This window comes from Taudactylus pleione, unplaced genomic scaffold (genome assembly GCF_031769625.1).
Source record: "Taudactylus pleione unplaced genomic scaffold, aTauple2 ptg000609l, whole genome shotgun sequence".
NCBI classification, from domain to species: Eukaryota; Metazoa; Chordata; class Amphibia; order Anura; family Myobatrachidae; genus Taudactylus; species Taudactylus pleione.
The window spans coordinates 13,593,931-13,609,062 of record NW_028285011.1 but is presented as its reverse complement, the minus strand read 5'-3'; the positions used below and the strand labels follow the sequence as shown (position 1 = coordinate 13,609,062).

The 15,132-nt window shown below is 42.9% G+C and overlaps 1 protein-coding gene across 1 annotated transcript in view; it reads right to left on the bottom strand.

Moving 5' to 3' along the window:
- RNF149 (ring finger protein 149) overlaps window positions 1-15,132 on the bottom strand; it is a 95,041-nt gene that overhangs the window by 32,982 nt on the left and 46,927 nt on the right. The window contains exon 2 of the mRNA XM_088454181.1: window positions 1,644-1,894. Coding sequence (XP_088310307.1) covers window positions 1,644-1,894 — 251 coding nt within the window. The remainder of the gene's footprint in view (window positions 1-1,643; window positions 1,895-15,132) is intronic.

Below are 15,132 nucleotides of genomic sequence, written 5' to 3'. Positions count from 1 at the left end.
TACCTGCACTATTCACTCATTCTATATAGTGCCTTCCATTGCCCCCTCCCCACAATGTTAGGTTCAAGTACTGTTTACACATCACCTTTGACAAGGGAGTCACTGTCATTTCCTAAAAGCCAATGGGAGTATAAAAAGTTCTATCCTGGCATTCCTAATATTTAAACTTTGCAAAATAATGAAACAAATCTAATAAAATAAAATGGATATGCTCAAAGTATTTAATCCTCACATCAATGTCAGGGATGTTGTGTTTCCTCTCCAGTTCCTAGGCTGAGCATGTGCAGAATACTTGGGAATCAGTTAATAAACATGTTGGATTTAGCTTAACTCTTGTCTCAGGATTAATTTCCTCAAGCGCGTTCTGCCCTCGTACAAAGTCACTTTAGATAGAATCAATATGCTACATACTACACTTTGGATGTTAGATACACCAAGGCTGGACTCAATGACAGATTAGCATCTACAAAAGCTATATTCATATACATTTTACACATAAAATGGGAACAAAAATATCATGGACATTAGCTAAAAAAAAAAAAAATGATAATGATGTGCAAAAGCAATTACTCATTAATTAGCATTGACCAATTTAGTTAAAAGTTAAAGAGAGAAAATGTTACATTGATTGCTACAAGTTAGAGCACTTTTGCATTGTATAAGTAAAACAGACCCAAATTCTTATGCAATTTCGTATATATGCACCTGATGAGCATTAAGGGCATATTCAATAAGAAGCGAAAAGTACCATACTTTACGCATGCCGGAGACTTTTCGCCGTCATCGCTGGTTTTCCATGCGGAAATGTAATGTACTCGTCCCTGCTTATCCCCGTATTCAATTCCAAATCAGCTAAAACAGAAACCGGCGAATTCGAAACCAGCGAAAAGTCCTGTCAGATTTGGGGAAATCAGTATGACAAATATGCACTGACATTGGGGATCACTCTAGATACCCCCGAATATGCTGAAGGTATTTGGAGTACTTAAATGCTCTCAGTAGTTGCTAATTAGCGTCTTTGCACAAGTGTTGAAGAATAGCATTTAGCATTTTTTTCCTGTAAATAGTCCCAACAAATTTGGGGTACACGAAAATGGGTGGTAGCATAGTTTAAAGTTGCTAAAGTGAAGTATTAAAAAAACGTAAAAAATCCACCTGCCGCAAACACCTACAATCTTAACACACTGGGGCATACTTGGGGACCCCCTTGGAGTCTATTTCACTAGTTTTTAAGTGTGTCCCCCAAATTTGTTATTTTTTCACCCCAAACTTTTTTGGAATGTTCTTAAGTTTTTTTTTTTTTACTATTTTTTGACACAGTTTACCTTTGGGAGCCTTTCCCAAAGTTGCAGGGTGGTTCCCACAAGTTTGCACCCCAAACCCCCAATAGCTTTCATAGTCTAATCTTTTTCGCCTATTCCAATGCATTGACTTTCCTCACCGGCGAAAAGTCTGTGGAATTGAATACGGGGAAAAGTTTTCGCCTGGTGAAATGACGTCACTGGCGAAACTTTTCCACAGAAACTGACTCTTCGCACCTAACTGAATACCCCACTTAGTCTCATAAAGTGAAAAAATAAATAAAACAAAAAAACAGTCTGATCTATAAAATATACCACCAACAAATCCGTAGCCATATTCACCTGATTTCCATACTTGGCTCCTGTATATAGAAAGCGCTGAACATAGTAGAATATTAACCAGGCCAGGGAGATGATCATCATTGTGATGAAGGCAATGGCAACGAACACCACCGACTGTCCGCTAATGACTTCCTGTACAAGGCGTGTGCCCACAGTGATGAACATTTTTACTGGTATGTTTCTTTTTAGAAGCTCCATGATATCCATTCCTTTTGGATAACCCACCATTATTACCACTGTGTTACCAGTTCCTGCAAATAACAACAGGCATGATTGGCTTGATTACACTGTTGTGTGGCAACATAAATAGTTAGAGAAAAATGGTTTTCATTTACCTATTATATGTGATTCCGTGATATAATGTCTTTAAACAAGGATGATTATTTTGAGTAATAAGTTGCCTAGCAGTAACAATTTATTTTACTTAATTACCATAATACATCTCTGTATTCCTTTATAAAAACAAAAATCACATATGTACATGTAACATGAACTCCTCAGCACAAGTAACATGTACAGTAGTTGATTTGTGACAGGCCTGATTGGCATTCATTTAGGGATACTCTATAGAACAAGAAGTGGAAATGTGTGTACCCCAAATTCTATAACTTTGTATTACCATATTGTCTTACTTCCACCTCTATGGTCTACAATACTGTGTGGTGAGTCCAAAGCGGTTTTTAAAAACATTATCAGATTCCTCCACTTTTGTAGAATACACCCAATCTGAACAGAATAAAAGTGCTGCATTTAGATAATTTTCTGCTGCAGAGCAAGATGATGGGATCATAGATAACCTGTAAATCAACTCTTGCCACTGATTCTTTTATTTGTTTCTTTACACATATTGGTTAATCCATCAGATAAACCATAAAAGGCTAATCTCTACAGTGAGCAATAAGAACAAACAACTAACGAAACACAAACATACTGACCCAACCAGGTACTTACAATGAATACCAATACTGGCACTTAAGTTAGCAGATAAACCAAATAGACTTGTTATCTCTGTATTTCAGGCTAGACTACATTAGGCTTCCCTCATCTAACAGACAATGGGAGTTCTGTGAAGATAAGCAATACAAGAGTTGGAGCTCTGGATAGAATTATATGCAGAACAGAAAGTGCAAATTGAGAAGTTAAAAAGTTACACAAAAATTTACATATACTAACATATTACTAATGAAATAAGAATTCTATGGAACTGCTGAAAGAAAGAAAATGATAAAATTACAAAACTTCTCATTATAAAGTCTGAGAAAGAACTGTATTTTTAATTAAATAATATGTAAAAATCCATCCCAAAAACCAATCTCGTGCACTAAGCATGAGTCTGGACAGTTGCTAGGAGAGAGCACTGTAAACCTGTAAGCTTGATAGTCTCTCAGGTAAAATGTCACCAAACCCCTTGGGAAGCATGTTGTGCGTAAGAGCAAGAAGAGAAGTGTCCCAAAGCTGTCCTTAACGCAGTGAGTCCCAACCTCGGTCCTCAAGGCAAACCAACAGTCCTGGTTTTAGTGATATCCATGCTTAAGCACAGATGGTTAAATCAAAATAACTGAGGTACTAATTAAGACACCTGTGCTCAAGTATGGCTATCCTTAAAACCTGGACTGTTAGTGTGCCTTGAGGACCGTGGTTGGGAACCCCTGCCTTAACCACTACGGACCGCTTACACCAGGGTAGCCAACCTCGGAATATACATTTAGTGTAGTGAATGCAAAACAACAAAAAAATCCAAGCATTAATCATGGATTCCAAGATACCATGTCCACTCTCTTAGGCAATGGAAAGACTAATTTCTCCGTACACATGTAGCGATTTTAATGCACCATTTGAATGTTAACTAAATCGTTATCGTTCAAATCGTGCATTTTTTGCTCCCTACCAACGACCAGCGATACGCGGGCACGTACGGACGATAACTATATCGTCCATCGGCAGTGTATGGTGGCCCGATATCGAGCAGGTTACTATAGGGACCCACGATCGTTGATCGCGGGTCGCTATAGTGGCTGGTAAGTTGCTGGTGTGCTGGATGATCGATATCGATCATCCAGCACACCAGGGAGGGTGCAGGACAATCAGCCAGTAAAATCGTATCGCTGGTTGATCGCTACGTTTGTATGCACCATAACATACAGTGCATCCGGAAAGTATTCACAGCGCTTCACTTTTTCCACATTTTGTTATGTTAGAGCCTTATTCCAAAATGGAATAAATTCATTTTTGGCCTCAAAATTCTACACACAATACCCCATAATGACAACGTGTAAAGTTTTTTTTGAGATATTTGCAAATTTAGTAAAAAAAACAACTAAGAAATCACATGTAAATAAGTATTCACAACCTTTGCTCAATACTTTGTTGATGCACCTTTGGCAGCAATTACAGCCTCAAGTCTTTTTGAATATGATGCCACAAGGTTGGCACACCTATCTTTGGGCAGTGTCGCCCATTCCTCTTTGCAGCACCTCTCAAGCTCCATCAGGTTGGATGGGAAGTGTCTGTGTACAGCCATTTTCAGATCTCTCCAGAGATGTCCAATGGAATTCAAGTCTAGGCTCTGCTCTGGCTGAGCCACTCAAAGACATTCCCAGAGTTGTCCTGAAGTCACTCCTTTGACCTTTGATATCTTGGGTGTTTGCTTAGAGTCGTTGTCCTGCTGAAAGATGAACAGTCGTCCCAGTCTGAGGTCAAGAGCGCTCTGGAGTAGGTTTTCATCCATGATGTCTCTGTACATTGTGGCATTCATCTTTCCCTCTATCCTGACTAGTCTCCCAGTTCCTGCAGCTGAAAAACATCCCCACAGCTGCCACCACCATGCTTCACTGTAGGGATGGTATTGGCCTAGTGATGAGCGGTGCCTGGTTTCCTCCAAACATAACGCCTGGCATTCACGACAAAGAGTTCAATCTTTGTCTCATCAGATCAGAGAATTTTGTTTCTCATTGTCCGAGAGTCCTTCAGGTGCATTTTGGTAAACTCCAGGTGTTTGCCATGTGCCCTTTACTAAAGGAGTGGCTTCCGTCTCGCCACTCTACCATACAGGCCTGGTGCTGGTTGTGCTAAGTACAGGGGAACTCTACGCAATGCTTTCCCTGTACTTACACAACCAGGACTGGCTATGAAAAGTCTAGGGCTGGTTCTGTTTTAAGGGGGAACCCCAAATCATTTTTTTTTAAACACTAACTATTTACAAACTTTTTACAGTAAAATACATGCATCTCACTGATGTATGCATGTATCTGTGTGAAATCGAACTGATCATGCTGAAAAGGAAAACATGAAGTTCTTCTATTCATTTGGGGATATCCAGTTTGAGTTAGTTTTTAATTCGATTTACAAATAGAATGTTAGTAAATGAAGGGATCCTATTGTAATATTGTCCAATTGAGTAATTCAATTGGACAATATTACTACAGGTATATAAATTATTTTTTTTATTATCTACTTGCCAGTGCCAAAGAAGAGTTTCAACAGCATCTGTAACAAAGGAAAAAGGAGAAACAGGACAGAACAAGGAGAAAAGTACTCTGGTATACTGTAGAACCCAAGTGTGTGCTGTTATCTGTAATATATTATATATATCTATCTATCTATATCTATATATATATCTATATATATATATCTCTGTGTCTGAGCACCACGACCTTAACAGTCCATTTTTTTATTGGATATATCAACCAATCTGTTACTGTACCCATACATTCAGCTTTAGAGTAATGCAGAATACGGATGCAGCTTCTTACCAACAACAACCAGATACAAAAGAAGCCAAAGAGAGCATAATTAGCAATTCAACTGTTCCATTTCTAATATTAATCTCAGTAAGAGAGATGTGGAAGGATGGAGTTCAAAAGTTAAACTTTTCCATAGTAGATCTACTCACACACATGAAATGTTTATGAGTGATATGATAAGCATGTTCTGCCATTTCTTTTGTATTAGCTGGGCTCCATCTATACATACATTTGATGCACATTATGGAGAAGTAATAGATTAACTTGACCTTTAACACAGTATTATCACAATTTTATCATATATAGTTGTAAATGTACCTTTATAATGAAATTGAAAGCATGTTAACACTCATGTTTCAACATAAACAGCCATGACGTTAGGCAAACTTTGTAACCATTTAAACCTTTTCCCAATATTGCATAAAAACCATTTTTGGTGCTAACAAATCTCCCTGGAACAGATTGTCCTAAAATTCTCTTAAACCAAAAGCCTTTGTGCAACATTTACGAGTTAAGTCCTGCAGCTAAGCTTTATTCATGTGACTCCCCTTTATATATTGGCACCACATGAAACAAGCAAGCAGATTGAAAGAAGCTTATTCTCCATGTTTGTTTACTGCGCATGGATTTTTTTCTATAATACTACATAGAGAGTTGTTACATTTTTATTTTTTCTCCTGTATATTACATTGTCCCATTTCCTATTAAAGTACAATAATAATAAGTGTATTGTGGGTTAAATATATATATATATATATATTTTTTTTATATAAATATAGAATACAATGTTTGCTTAAACATACAGATACAATTGTACTGAGCATTATAGCCTGACATAACTGTTTTTAACTTGTGTTGTGCTATTTTATTTTAAGACTTTGGGGTCTATTTAATAAGCAAAGAAGACAAAGTGAAAAGTGATAAGAAAGTGATAAGGTGCCAGCCAATCAGCTCCCAACTGTCAACTCACAGGCTGTGTTTGGCTGGCACCTTATCACTTTTCACTCTGTCTCTAACACTGCTTAGTAACTAGACCCCTTTATGTTTACAGGTCTCCCATATCCAAATATTCTGAAAATTAGAGTTATGGTAAAACCTTACCTTTGTTAACTCTCTTTCTTCGAAGTCCATAGGGTCCACAGGGAGACCTTAGGGTGTAGGTGCTGGTTCTGGAATCTGGGCACCACACAGTTAAAATCTTTCATCTCCCAGGATGCACTGGTCCACTCTCCCTATACCCAGCCTCCGAGCCAGAGGCACCTCAGTTTCGTTGGTGCCCGGCCGGAGTCGAGTCACCATTACGCAGGGGCTGCTTAGGCAGCCCTTAAGCTTTTTTATTTTAGGATTTATTTACTTAAATTTTACTGATACAGAGCGTGCAGCAGCACACTGTCCGTTGGATGTCTGCGCTGCCGCTCCGTCACACCTCCGGTGCCGCCCCCGAGCCAGAGGCACCTCAGTTCGTGACAAGCCAAAGGCCGGAGGAGGATAAGAGAATGAAGACTGGAACACACAATCACACTTTCACAGAGAAAGACGGGAAACCGGTGACCAGAACCATAGCTCATATGAAGCCAGGTGCGTCAGGGCAGGTGCCCTGTGGACCCTATGGACTTCGAAGAAAGAGTTAAAAGGTAAGTTCTTACCATAACTGATTTTTTTCTTCACGGTCCATAGGCTGCACAGGGAGACCTTGGGGATGTCCCAAAGCAGTCCTTTAAGGGTGGTGTCGCTCCTGAGCTGAGAGGAGAATCCGGCGCCCAAAGAAAGCATCCTGAGAGGCGAGGTATCAAAAGCACAGAGCCTCAGAAAGGTCTGGACCACGTGGCCACCTTACAAAGCTGAACAGCCAAGACGCCACAGCGAGCTGCCGACGAAGGACCCACAGACCAAGTAGAATGAGCAGTAACAGAAGTCGGCACAGGAAGGCCTGCCTGTGTGTAAGCCTCTGAGCCATGTCATACGAAGCCATCTAGCCAATGTTTGCTTATTGGCTGGCCATCCCATCTTGTGAAATCCATAGAGCACAAATAAGGAGACTGATTTCTGAAGGGAACAGATACGGTCCACATAAATCTTGAGGGCGCGGACCACATTCAAAGAGGCCTCATCTGCCGAAAGGTCCGGTGATTGAAAGGCCGGGACTATAATTTCCATATTAAATGGGGAAACTAGTAACTTTTAGAAGGAACCCAGGGCAAGTCCCAAGTACTGCCCTGTCCTAGTGGAAAATTAGAAAAGGGGGAGCAACAGGAGAGTGCCCCTAAATCTGACACTACTAGCGGATGCTACAGCCAGGAAAAAAAAAAAAAAGTCTTCGCTGTAAACCACTCGAATTCCACAGAATCCTGGGGTATAAATGGAGGGCCTGAAGAACTACCGACAAATCCCAAGGAGCCACTGGAGGGTCAAAGGGAGGTTGGATCCGGAGGACACCTTGGGAAAAAGTGTGGATATCCGGTAGTGGAGCAAGTCTACACTGGAAATAAATGGATAGAGCAGAGACATGCACTTTCAGTGAGGCCAGGCGAAATCCTAGGTCCAATCCAGCTTGAAGGAAGGCCAGGTCTCTGGAAATCCTGAACACCTGGAGTTCGTAGCTTCTGGTACGCCGCCATTGGAAATATGCATGCCACACACTGTGGTAGTTCCGAGCAAAGACTGGCTTACGTGCTCAGAGCATAGTTTTTACTACAGCGCTAGAGAAACCTTTGGACCTCAGGAGGGATGTTTTAAGAGCCACACCGTCAAAGACAGACAACCCAGACCCCAAGACAACAGGTCCGGTCACTGAGGTAGCAGGAACTGAGTGTCGATGGAGAGACTCCAAGGATCGGAGTACCAATGACGTGTTGGCCAAGCTGGAGCCACCAGCAGGACAGTCACTCCATCTTGTTTGAACTACCAAAGAAATCGAGGAAGAAGGGAGACTGGAGGGAAGAGGTATGCAACTGGAAGGTCCACTTCACTGAATGCATCTACAAGAGTTTCCTTTGCATCTTATGAGTGTGACGGCAGATTATGAGTGTGACCGGAGGCCATGAGGTCCACCTCTGGGAGGCCCCATCTGTTCACTAGGAGTTGAAACACCTTTTGGTGAAGCGACCATTCCCCGAGATGCACGTCGTGACAGCTGAGTCTGCTTCCCAATTGAGAACTCCCGGAAAGAATACTGCCGAAATGGCCATGATGGGATGATCGGCCAATGTCAGAATGCAGGACACTTCTATCATTGCCACCTGACTTAGAGTACCTCCTTGATGGAGGATGTAAACGTATAGGAAAGGGTCCTAGACTGCACACCCTGAATATATATATATATATATATATATATATATATATATATATATAATGGGAGGTGCTACCTGTTTAGACTATTAATGCAGGCACAGAAAAAGATAAATCACAGGTGCACAACTTCAAATTACTATATCTATATAATATATATATATATATATATATATATATATACACATATATACATATATACACACACACACACACACATATATATATACACATCTCACATACATAATGCAATAAAATTTAGCAATACATAGAGGTTTTTAGTATAATCATGGCCAAAGTTATGGGCCTACCCACCATATCCAGGTAACCTCTGTAGGGTAGGTTCCTAACATACTAGGGTTCAAATCACAGGACACCCCCAAACCAGCTCAGCCGAGCCACCCCAGGGTATCGCTCTAATGAGAAAGGTGAAGTGCAAAGTAAGATAGGTAAGAGCAGCTACAGCTGCATACTGTATATAGGATGGAGAAGTGAAAATACAAATATAATAAACACAGTAAAAGTATTAAAATGTGCAAAAAAGGTAAAAGTATTATAATGCAATGCCCTGAAGCAGACCAACCAAAGCAATCCAAAATCAACCCAAAGTTGCACTACAGTATATAATTTGTAGGACTTACCTAAATTGTGCCCATTACTAGTGTGCATTCACAATACCAGACTCCATGCTTTATACCAATAAGGGAGGGGTGCTAGTCCAGGTTGAAGATGTCTCATGCCTTCAGTTGTGCAAAGAAGCAAACTAAATGAAGTGTATAGGAAACACTTTTACTGTTTGTTTATTATATTTGTATTTTCACTTCTCCAAGGGGTGTCCCGCGTTCTGGATTTGAACCCTGGTATGTTAGGGACCTACCCTACAGAGGTTACCTGGTTATGGTGGGCAGGTCCATAACCTTGGCCATGATTATGCTATAAAACCTCTATTTATTGCATAATGTATTTATATATACTTAGCAATTTGGACTTGTGCACCTGTGATTTGTCTTTTTCTGTGGCTGGTTGATGTAAGCCACTGTAGTGGCATTGTCGGACTGAACCTGTACAGGTATTCAATGAAGTATGTGATGGGCCAGCTTGAGGGCCCTGTAGACAGCTCGAAGTTCCAATATGTCGATTGGCAGCGTTTATTCGACCAATGTCCATTGGCCCCAATAGGAGTGCGGACCGGTCACTGTGCCCCAGCCCCGTAGACTGGCATCCATTGTTAGGATCACCCAGTCGGGGATCCAAAATGAGCGACCCTTAGTTAGATGAGATTTCTGTAGCCACCAAGATAGAGATAGACGCACTACTGGAGAGAGCACCATTATCTGAGCTTTGATTCGATGGGGTAACCCGTTCCACCTGGAGAGAATCAGCCTTTTCAAAGGCCTGGAATGGAACAGAGCTTATTCCATCATGTTGAAGATGGGCACCCTGGATTCCAGAACCTGCATTGCTGAGTGGACCGACACTCTGCGACTGTGGAGACATCTGCACACTCATAGTTAAAGTGTGAAATTCTTGTCTGTTATCAGAAAGATTTTCTGATTCTGAGAATCCAGCAGGGCTCCCAGATGAATCATTCCCTGTGAGGGAATCAGGAAGGACTCTTTCCAGCTGATTAATCATTCATGCTTGTGCAGGGAAGCAATGGTTAGCTGCAGATGGCAGTGAAGCACCTCCGGGGATTCTGCTAGGAGCAGGAAGTCATCCAGATATTGTAACAGTCGGACCCCTTGACCACATAGGTGGGCCTCCAAGCAAGCCATAATTTTGGTAAACACCCATGGAGTTGTGGATAGTCCAAAGGGCAGAGCCCGAAAATGGAAGTGTTGCTGTCGTAGAGCAAACTGGAGATATCGTATCCAGAGATACCATGAAGTCCCCTGGCTCCATAGCTAGAATGCTGGAGAGTAGGGTTTCCATCCTGAACCTGGGAACCCCGATGAATTTGTTCAAGGATTTGAGGATAGGCCAATGAGACCTATTTGGCTTCTGCACTAGATAGAGAGCAGAATAACAACCAGTCTCACATTGAGATAGTTGGACTGGCACAATTACCCCTGCTTGCAGCAAGGACTGTCTGGCTTTCTAAGGCCTTGTTGGGGTCGGAAGGAAGGCCTGTGTAGAAAAACTGGTGGGGTGGCCATATGAGAAATGAGAGGGCGTACCAGTGAGAGACCACTTCTCTTAGCCAAGCACCCATGGTTTATTGACACCAGCACTAGGCGAACTGAAGCAGTCGGCCTCCCACTTCGGTATCTCCCAGAGGGAGGCTCGTCCAGTTAGGCTGAAGGTTTATCCTCGGGTTTTGAAGCAGGGCCTCTGGTGTTCCAGGTCTGCTTGGTCCTGGGTTTGGCGACCCTAGTGGAAGCCGACTGACTAGGAAAGGACTGACCTTTAGGCTTTTCTTGAGGACGAAAGGACGTAAATGTAGTAGTCCAAGGCCTAGTAGTAGTAGTTGCTGAAGGAAGAAATGCAGTTTTAGATGCTGCCAACGTGGTTACAATCTTGTCAAGGTCTGGGCCAAACAAGATCTCCCCATTGTAGGGTAACCCCTCTAGGCCTTTCTTGGAATCTGCATCTGCCTTCCATGAGCATAGCCACAGGGTACAGCGGGCAGACACAGCCACAGCCGAGAATCTGGAGGTTAAGAGACTGGCATCCAATGTTGCTTTTCCAATATATGAAGCTGCATCACACGTGTCCCACAAAAGACATCTGATCCCTAGAAGCCTTTGGAGGGAAAAGGGTCTTCAAGTGCGTCAACCCAGCGCTCTATAGCTTTAGCCACCCATGCAATAGCCATGGATTCCTATTCGTAGGATCCTTCAAGGATGTAACTGTAACAATAGGAAACATAGCGCTTTTTTAATTAAACACTTAACATGTGAAACCACCGCAGGTGGTGTCACCCATTTACAGGAAAAGGGTAACATGAGGTCAAACATTTTTGTAGTTGAAACCTCTTACCAGACGATTGCCAGGCTGCAGCCATGTGTTCAGCTAGTTGATCTGATACAGGGAACTCATATGAAGCCACTTTCTGTCATTTAAACAGAAGGTGCTTGGATTTAGAGGTTGGCCGGTTATCTTTTATTAATAAGATGGATCTGACAGGAATATCACATTTTGACTGACCCACATCCTCCTCCAGAGGGGAGTCAGGGTTAGAGAGATCATCATCTTCTGCCTCCTCGGGTAGCATCAGGCATAGTACCTTCCAGGGACGTTGTCCATTCCTCCATAGCTTTCGATACCCAGGCTACAGCCATAGCTGGTCTGGTAATATCTCCAGATGACAAAAACATTGATTTTAAAGTTTTTTTTTTTTTTTGTATCTGTAACCTCTTTTAACCACTTAACTGACAATTTTTTTTCCCAACAACCGCTCCAAAATTGTCGTTTTTTTTTTTTTTTTTTTTTTTTTTTTTTAAGAGTGAATTAGGACAAGAACACCTGTTAAAAACTTATCCAACACTATTTTGTAAAAAAAAATATATTTTTTTAAACGCCGTGTACCATATAAATGGCAATTTTTATGGTATATAGTAGTGATGGCCATCGATAGAAACAATCGATGGTAACATCAACTGATACCACAGCTGCCGATGTTTCCTTAACATCGGTTGGGGGGCTGCCGTCATATATATATATATATATATATATATATATATATATATATATATATATATATATAAATTTTGATGGCACGGTATTGTAGGGCAGGGGGAGGGGGCCTGAGCGCTGTGTTATTTATTTACTCGGCGGCTGCTCTGATCTTTGCAGCCGCCGGGTGTGGGGAGTCCCGCTATGCTGCCGCTTGCAGCAGGGCAGGGGGAGGGAGCCTGTCAGCGCTGAGCGCTGTGTTATTTCTTTTTCCGGCGACTGCTGTCCTTTGCAGCCGCCGGGTGTGGGGAGTCCCGCTGTGCTGCTGCTCGCAGTAGGGCAGGGAGACTATGACAGCGCCGAAAGCGCGCTGTTAGGGTGTGGGAGTTGCGGGCGCCGGGCTCTAGCAGGGCTGGGGTAGGGAGAGGAGGCACACGGGGATTATTGAAGAGTGTGGAGGGACCGGGAGGTCCCTCCTAGCTAGGCAGCTGCTAAAAGATCATCTTCCAGCAGCCGCCCACTGAGCTTTTCTGACTGGTCATATCAGATACGACCATGTTATTGAAAGCCCAGTCTGGTATGGTCGTATCTGATACGACCATGCCAGGCAAGTGGTTAAAGAGGATGCTGCAGGAATGGAAAAACGTAGCGTTCCTAATCAACCTTGTGACATGAACGCTATAGTTGGGGGAACTTCCCATTTATTACACTCACCAAGTGCAAATGGGTATGGAGAGTTGTGTGGACTGTGACGATAACACAGTACGCTTAGAGGGCTTACTGGGTAAGGGATTCTCACCTTGCAACATGGATTCGAAGGCATTAGATATACAGAATTATGGTGTAACACACCTTTGATGATTTTTTTTCTTCAAGGTCCCTAGGGTCCACAGGATCTACCTTGGGCTATGTAGTTGGATCGCATCCAATGCACCAATCCGCAAAGGCTTTGGAGCTCCCAACATGCACTGGTCCTCCTCCCTATATACCCCACCCCCCGTCACAGGCATTCAGTTTGTAACCAAGCCTTACGGCACGAGACTGAGAAGGAAGAAAAATTGCACAAGAAACACTCAACATACGAAATGGGAATCTGTGAAAAAAGGCTGAAGAACAGATCCCAACTGAGGTCAGGTGCTTCAGGGTGGGTGCCCTGTGGACCTCGAACAAAAAAAAAAAAAATCAAAAAAAGGTATGTTATACCATAATTCTGTATTTCTTCTTCGGGTTCCATAGGGTCCACAGGATCTACCTTGGGGACGTCCTAAAGCAGTTCCCTTAAGGGTGGGGAAGCTCCTGCGCAGAGAGGAGAATCCGCCGTCCAAAGGAAGCATCCTGGGAGGCAAACTTATCTAAAGAATAGAATTTGATAATCGTATTAATGGAAGACCAAGTGGCTGCCTTGCAAAGCTGTTCAACCGAGGCGCCACGTCTTACAGCCCACGATGGTCCAACAGACCGAGTGGAGTGTGCTGTCACCTTGTTAATAACAGGGAGACCAGCCTGTGTATAGACTTAAGAAATAGTCATACGAAATCATCAAGCAAACGTTTGTTTGCTGACCAACCTCGATTGTGAAATCCATATAAGACAGAGAATCTGATTTCCTGATGGAACTGGTCCAAACTACATATATACGAAGTGCTCGAACGACAACCAAGGAAGCTTCACCTGCAGACTGGTCTGAAGACTTGAAGGCCGGGCCTACACTAATCTCATTTATATGGAAACGGGAAACAACCTTTGGGATGTAGCCCGCCTTGGTACGGAGGACTGCTCTATTCTGATGAAGGATCAAATATAGAGAAAGACATGACAATGCTGCTAAGTTAGAGACTCTGCGAGCTGAAGAGATGGTGAGAAGAAAAAATGTCTTCACAGTTAGACATCTTAAGTCTACCTTATTCAAGGGTTCAAAGGGATGCCCTTGCAGAGCCCTGAGAACCAAAGAAATCCCATGGTGCCACCGGTGGGAGAAATGGAGGTTGCAGACGCAAAACCCCCTGCAAGAATGTTCTAACATCCGGCAGAGGAGCAATCTTGCGCTGAAACCAAACTGTCAAAGCCGAAACTTGGACACTCAAGGTAGAAGACCTAAGTCTAATCCATCCTGCAGAAAACAGGAGTATTCTCGATACCTTGAAAAAAAATTATCGCCAATATCTGTGATAGATGCGAGCAGAAGCTGGCTTCCTTGCTCTCAGCATCATCTGAATCACAGAAGCAGAGAAACCCCTGGCCTGTACGACGGATGACTCAATAGCCATGCCGTCAAAGCTAGCCTAGGTAAATCCCGGTAAAGACAGGGACCCTGCATTAGCAAATCCTGTCTGAGGCAGTGGAAGAGAATTGTCTACCGACAGACGTGTCAGATCAGAGAACCAATGCCTCCTGGGCCAGGCAGGAGCTATTCGTTTTATTCTGCCGCCTTCCTGCTTGAACTTTCTGATGACTCTTGAGAGGAGGGAGGAGGAAACAGGTATGCCAACCTGAAGTTCCATCTCACAGCCAGAGCATCCACGAAGGCGGCTGAGGGGTCCTTTGTTCTGGACCCGTATCTGGGGACCTTGTGTTTGTGATGTGATGCCATGAGATCTAAGTCCAGTAATCCCCACCTGTACACCAGGAGTTGAAATACCTCCGGCTGAAGAGCCCCTTCTCCGGCATATATGTCCTGGTGACTTAGGAAGTCCGCCTCCCAGTTGAGAACACCTGGGATGAATATTGCAGAGATTGCTGGAAGATGGCCCTCTGCCCACAGCAGAATCTTTGTCACTTCCTGCGCCTCCTTGATGATTTATGTAGGCCACTGGTGTCGCATTGTCGGACTGGATCTGGACAGG